General features: G+C 35.3%; 1 protein-coding gene across 1 annotated transcript; it reads right to left on the bottom strand.

Annotated features, from left to right (window-relative positions):
• Positions 1–3,202: 3,202 nt before the first annotated feature.
• On the bottom strand, positions 3,203–4,893 carry LOC125666315 (transcription factor atoh7-like). Its single transcript, XM_048899493.2, has one exon. It carries the CDS (start codon positions 4,733–4,735, stop codon positions 4,109–4,111), a length of 627 nt encoding a protein of 208 aa, XP_048755450.1. The 5' UTR covers positions 4,736–4,893; the 3' UTR covers positions 3,203–4,108.
• Between the last annotated feature and the right edge of the window lie 2,727 nt (positions 4,894–7,620).

Genomic DNA, 7,620 nt, shown 5'->3' with positions numbered 1-7,620 from the left:
GCCGTCATAAGCAATATGGAAATCTTCATGTGTAACTGACAAACGGAAAATTTCTCAAAAGGGCATAAAACAAACAATTAAAAACAGTACTCTTAGGTTGTCATTTACTTGAGATCCGAAGTATTGCTTTCTTTGCTTATCAATCAAACTCTTTTAACATTGCAACGTTCCCTGTTACAGATTCAATTAATTTTGATATTGTAATTAAGAGTCTACAAACTGCCCTAATTTCAACTATTTACATCTTAGAAGTTAAATTATGTCCTAGATTCTGTTTTATTTCATCTAAAGACATTTCATTAATCAAAGCATATTGATACATATTAAATATTAATCCATGATGGAGATGAAACAAAATACCTTCACCTTTTTCTACATGCATCATTGTAAATCTTAAAATGTAGTTACCATGCTGACATTTTCAAGAAAGTCAGCTGTAGGCAACAAAGATGTGGTGTGTACTCAGCAATACAAACATTTTTACTCGCTGAGAACTTCAATTTTTTTTCTTATACTTTCTGCTTTGCATCAAATTCTATAGAAAGTTAATGAGTGTGCATCTAAGTTTAGATTTTAAAGCAAACGGTATTAAATGTAAATTCCCAAGTCTAACACGCGCTTAGAGGATCAGGAAGAGTGAGAATTATTCAGACCTAACATTTACACACACCTAGAGGATCAGGAAGAGTGCGGGGAGTTTAGACATAGCATTTAGTGCAAAGTTCTTTTTTACGGTGATATACGAGTCCTTCAGTCACGCGTTCAGATCCACGATGATTGGAAAGACGCTTTAGAAATCAATCAGTTTCTTCTTTAATCCGTAGTTTTCTCGTAAATTTACAAGCACTATAACATTGACCCAAGAAAAGGTTGTGTGTTCCTGGGCGTTTAATTTTAATCTATAAAATGAAAACTCTACCTTACAAATTCTTTCACATACACCACAGTTTGCGAAACAAAATCTGTCAAAAGATGTGGTAGGTTCTTAAAACTGTGCTACAAGAAATAAAATTTTGATGTATATCTATATTCATTCAATATATCATCCGGAGAGCGTGCAGGTAACAGATCGACGGTTTCCTATTCGCTCAGGTAGGTAAATAACCAAGCATACAGTCAGTCGCGTGCTGGGCGAGATATGGGCGGGATTTCACGACGAGGGGGCGGAGCCTCACACCTGGGCATGAATGAAATACCACACAGGTAAGAGACACAACAGTGTCATTCAGGAATCGTAAAAGATTGATTTGTTTACCTATTGATCGGGTGTATTCTACAAGTCAGCATGTTTTGGTGATCTACACTTCGTATTTTGTTATTGTGACAAACGTGTGTATACGACAAACGAATAAGTGCAATTCATAAATTCACGAATAAAACATAATATGGGGACGGATCAAGACATTTATTCATCCCAAAATTATGTATACTGCAATAAATTACCGTCACGTTCATTACATGTACGCTCCTGTGTTTTGTCTCGAGAGCTTTAGTGTTAAGTAAAAACAATTCGAAAAATGTTTTCATTATAATAAATGTGACCGTAAACGTTAGCTCTGTTGAGTGTAGAAAACACAAATTATAAGACAATACTTTTCGCTATGTTTAAACATCAATAAATGGAAACGCTTATTCTGTATCCATACAATTTTGGAAGTTTATAAACAATTTTGGAAGTTTATAAATTCGTTATGAGAAATCTGGACCAATCTCTTTCTTTGTTTAGATGCATTAATGATCCATACCTGACTCCTGTACCACATCCAAATGTAGCATCAGTGACGTGTAAGCCATTCTTAACGATAGGAATGCCTTCATGGTTTCCATTTTATTTGTATATACAGTGTGAACCTCTTCCAACAGAATTGATGCAAAAAAGAATGGAGTACTCCTGTGATAAATATTGTAACTAATTGTAAGAAAAGAAATTCAACTCATAGTATTAGTAATTTTGATATCATTTAATTAAATTTAGTAATTTTGATATCATTTAATTAGTAATTTTGATATCATTTAATTAGTAATTTTGATATCATTTATACACATCACCTTGTTTTGTTTGCTTTAAGTTTTCAGACATATCGAGTTGTCACCAGCTGTAAGTGAAGTGCTTGGCACCCAGAACCGTCGCATATCGTGCTGTACGGAACTCCTTTCGTGACACAGGAAATTCATCCGAAAGACCCGCAACTCTCTCTTACCGAACCTTTGTACCTTACTAGCGAGTGGATCTATAGTGCAGATTGCACTTGGTGTAGTTGGGCCCCTGCCAGGCAGTCTGCACTATAGACCCACTCATCATCTTCCCAGGCACGCCACGCCCTCCTATCCAAATGTTAAGTCTTGTACATCACCTACATGTACATCATACTCATTAGAATTGAAACGTTTCACATGCAGGAATAAGTTAGATGCGTGAATCTGTTTAACTAAAAGTCTCTATTAAATCAAGTAAATGAACTGTGACCATAATGTGTGTTGGCAAATTGAAACCTTAATTTTGTTGCTTTTTTTTTTTTTTACAATTGTAGCGAGGGCTCTGAACCAAACCACAACACATGTCATCGGTCTTGAATAGTTTCATCTGAAAGACACGTGACTTCCATTTATAATGCTGAGTGTCTGTCATAAGTTTCCTTTTCTGTCTGACCTTATCACCTCTCGTTTATAGAAATATTCTAACTTTCGACAACAGCAAATGATTCCTTCCCATCAGACATTTCAAATTGTGTATAAAACAAGAGAAGTAAGGCTTACAATGTCGTATATTGAGTAATTTTGGCGTCCGGAATATTTAGCGGGTTTTTCGCAAAAACTAGTAATCCGCCGAGAAATCCAGCGCTCCACCCGATATAAGATAGATTGGGGAGTGTATATATATATATATATATATATATATCCCAAAGGTCTCAATTCATTTTATGTCACACTGTTTTCCATATCAGAAATCAGAGAACATTCTGGCAAAGAAAGACAAAGACAAATCGCATGCTTCTCAATCTAGTTAATGTTGCAATTACGAATAGGTTTACAACTTCGCCGGGCACATCCGCAATAAGCCCTCTGCCTTATGTTGACCGGTCACACCCGCCATAAGCCCTCTGCCTTATGTAGTTTGAAATTGCAAATGATATCATTGTTGTAACAAACTATTCATCCTGACAGCAAGAAAATGCAACAAATTGAATAAAACGTGTTAATGTATAAGCTTTTTTTTATTTCAACCATAGTAAAACATTTGTTTTACAGGTGTATTCACACCTGTATATATAACAGAGGAAGACTGCATCACGCCAAGGCGTAACCTCGACCAGCTTCAGGAGAAAAAAAAACTTGATGAAATACATATTACATTGCATAAACTGTAATGGGAATTTGGAATTCAAACGCGTACCATAGCACAAAGGCTTAGAGCGTTTCTGGGATTAAAATGAACATATTCAAACACGTTGAACTTTTTTCGACTACTTAGCAATGCTACCCCCTTTACAATATGCATATACCGTGCAAAAATAAGATGTTAAAATATCAAATCATTCGACATAGTCATAAAAACTGTATAATCATACTTTAAAAAAATCTGAACACAACTGAAAATACACAAACAAAGGATTAATATGATATAAAAATATAATTGCAATAAATGTATAAAAATATTTATGTGAACACATGCATATGTATAATGATACATACATAGAATTTAATTCATCTCTAATGAACACATTATGGATTTCATATGTCCGTGATCATATTTTAACACTTTGCTTTCACCTTCTGTCACGTACATAATTAAATTTATAATAATCTTATAAATATTCTAGACGGGCTATCTTCTATATCGTGTTATAACCACAAACGGACGGACAAAGTTTCAACGCCTTACAGACATAAGGAACATCAACAGTGTTATAAATATGGTGTTAGAAAATTATTCAAGCACCTCAAGCAAGTGATGAGGAGATCGACAATGGTGGTGAATTGTTCACTTATTAAGTTGTCTTTTCATCCTACATAGAAAGCCTAAATACCTCGTCACAAATCCAAGGAGAGTATGAATGGATTCTTTATCTATCTGGTGTGTCTGTATTAGGTAAATGGAATCGTAACATCAGGCACTCAGGGAATCATCACTACTACTGGCGACGGTGTTTTCTTGTTGACTGAACATATTGAAGGTGTCGGCTGCGGACGGTTTTAATTGAACGTTTTGTGGGTCCTCGCCATCAGAAATGTCCTTCATGAATGAGATATAAGTCATAGCCAGCTTTAAGGTTTCGATCCTGGAAAGTCTCTTTTCGTAATTAAAAGCTGGAAGTCTTTTCCGTAATTCGTCAAAGGCTTCATTGAGATGGAACATTCGCTTCCGCTCTCTGACGTTTGCCGCTTTACGCTGTACCACGGACTGCACTCGCTTTCGTTTTGGTTTCCCGTTTTTGCTCACTACTTGTTTTTCGCTTGAAGTTGAGTCTGCACTTCCATCGTACTGCATTCCGCATCCAGGTGATAATGCAAAGTCCCAGTTTATGTCAGTCTGTGAATAATCATTTTCGGATGGAGAAGAAACCCCCATAAACGCTGGATGGTCGAACATATTCTGTGGTGGGGTTGGATCGTGTTGCCATCCAGAATGCATCGGATACACGGCATCGTGGAAATGAAGAGATGGTACTGATGCTTGGTATAGAGAGTCCCCATACAGAGTAGAACACACCCCATCAACATCTGTAAACTCCATATTCTTTAAACTGTCGTATTCTATCTTCTTACAGCGAGACCTATGGAAGTTATGCTATCTCTGTCCCCCAAACCAGTTGCACGACAGAGGATGGGGGAATAATGTCTGCTACTACGAATGAGAGAATTTATATCTCTGTCGCAACAGTTACTGTAAGGACGAGACCATAACCAGATCCATTGCCTTTTTGAACCTGGCAACAGACAACCGCAATTTTATTGGCTTAAATTGAAAGAAGAGACTTCAAGACGGCAGCGCGTGCAAGGGGTGGAGCTTAGATTACGACACGCACTGGAAGGCGTGGCTATGATGCGTGGAATGCGACTGTCTGCAAATGTACCAGGGACTGTTGACGAGACAGCTTGAAGTTTTTTATTACATGAAAGTCAACACCTCCCGCAAAGTCGGAAGGAAAAAAGAACAAGCCAGCAACGATCGATACATCCGGAAGACTGGTAAACTAGACGGTTTAAACCTGACCTTTGTAATCTCCACGTAATATTCCATTACTCCTGTGCGGCGCAAAGAACACAATGGGGAGTTTGCGTCTTTTTTGCCGAAGTCCGCGAGAAAACGAACGCAGTTATTATAACGTAATTAGATGAAGAAAAGAAGCACATGCAGTGTGTCTTTGGTGTGTCAAATATTGGTTGGCTTTTATTTGCGCTTTAATGGAGCAGAACTAAGCTAATTGACTACAAATAGACAATTGGTAATCTCCGATTGCCGTCTTTAACATATTGTTTACTTAAATTCTCCACACGAGACAAGACGAATATGTTATTTAATTTTCAAATTGTATTTTATTTCATTTTTTGTTTCAGGTGGTTTAGTGATTTTCACTGATACATGCATCCAGCCCACTGTAAGCTTGAAGATTCGAAATTGGTCGAATTCCATTTTGTCTTAAAATGTCTTTACGCTATATAAGGATTTATGTATGAATTTTATTAAAACGCTCTACTGGGAAAAACCCATCTATGTTTAACTTCTGTAAACAAGGTCAAGGGTATCTGTAATTCGAGAAAGTTTCTGAACCATGCCTTTCAAATAGATTTTACGTTCTATAAAAATCCTCCATTCGTGATATATTGATTGTAATTCTTGTGCTGATTGTACTAAAAACTCTTTTGATATGGCTTACTATATATATATGAATATATATCATTCCATGTTAAGAAGAGGTTATAAGTCTGACGCGAGAAAGTGATTTGAATCGAATATTCAGGTAGTTATTATTTTCTTCCTGTGTGCATCTCTGACTGTTTTGCATTAGGATACACGGTGGTACTTACATATATTACATCAAGTAATGTCTCATGTTATGTACATTGTCTAAGCTCATACTACTAGTATTACTGTATATTATGTGTGAACCATATGAAACCATATTGCACATATGCACTCATTATAAACATGACATGTTGATCTAGTACCAATGCACCGTCCCGTGGTATCTTTTGCATTACAGTGGAGTTAATCATATGTACTTATACTACCTTTACTATTATTACATGTAGAGTTGTTGTGTACATGTATATATATATATATATATATATATATATATATATATACATGTATATATATATATTATATATATATATATATATTTCCCTATGTGTATTTCTGACTGTTTTGCATTAGGATACACGGTGGCACTTACATATAATACAAATAAGTATTATCATGTTCAAATGTCTCGTGTATGAACATTGCTCATACTAATAGTGCATATTTTACTCTTGTTTTGATTTTTCTTTTCTTTTTATCGTCATTGCACATTGAAATGTTAACATTCATGTATACTGTATGCCCGAGAGGGCCCTAATTTGGAAATAAATCATATTCTATTCTATTCTTTTCTGTAGTATTACAAAGTACTGCTAATCATGGTGCATCTAAATGCTCGGTATTTTTCTTGCACATGTGATATTAAGTATGTGTACTTTTTGTAGGCCAACTCAGGAGTGCACCAATATGATTTACGATATATATATATATATATATATATATATATATATATATATATATATATATATATATATATATATATAATTTAAAAGAATAAAATCCAAAATGATCACATAATAATCAACGATCAGTTCCTGCTGATACTTTCACCTTACGGCTCTTCAGGCAGTTTGTCTTGAATGTTTCAGTTTCATAGTAACGTTGAAAAGTATATATATATATGTGTGTGTGTATGTATATATGTATAAAATTATGTGTGCATTTTATGTACATATATGTATAGTCACAGCCTGCGTTTATTGTTCAGTATTGTTATATGTGTGTGCGCGCGCACACGAATTTTATTGCAAGCTTTAAGGTATTCCATTTGATGCACATGTATTCCATTTGATGCACATGTATTCCATTTGATGCACATGTATTCCATTTGATGCACATGTATAGTATGTGTCACTGAGTCATTACTTGAAATTTTGTGAAAAGAAAAGAACTTGTATGAATTGAAAAACATATTTCAGCAGTAATTGCAAAATTTATGGAGAAAAAATCCATGAAACTTTACGAAAAGTGGGGCTTATTCACAGGGGAAATTGTGAAATCTGACATGTAGAAAAAAAATCTTGAAACACAATAACGGAAAGTTGAACCAGCGTTCGAAATGATTGAATTTGCCGATTTCCAATCTTTGAACCCAGAGGATTATAAACGCAACCCACTTGTATATTATATACGCTTAGTTTGACGTTCAATAGGGCATTAGGAGGGTTAATTTTCTCCAAATCTCATGGTGTGGTCAAATAGCACTCTCGAACTAACGTGATTTCTGCAAGAAAAGAAATGCAAATAGACCGAGAGGATTTTCTCGTGCAAAGTCTTCAAATCGCCATTAGCCTAGATATTTTTTTTAATATACT

This window comes from Ostrea edulis, chromosome 10 (genome assembly GCF_947568905.1).
Source record: "Ostrea edulis chromosome 10, xbOstEdul1.1, whole genome shotgun sequence".
Taxonomy (NCBI): Eukaryota; Metazoa; Mollusca; class Bivalvia; order Ostreida; family Ostreidae; genus Ostrea; species Ostrea edulis.
Note: the sequence above shows the minus strand (reverse complement) of the source record. Positions and strands in the feature narration are given on the sequence as shown.

Excerpts from the sequence above, each read along its gene's own strand:
- LOC125666315 (XM_048899493.2), bottom strand. The coding sequence starts at position 4,735 with ATGGAGTTTACAGATGTTGATGGGGTGTGTTCTACTCTGTATGGGGAC.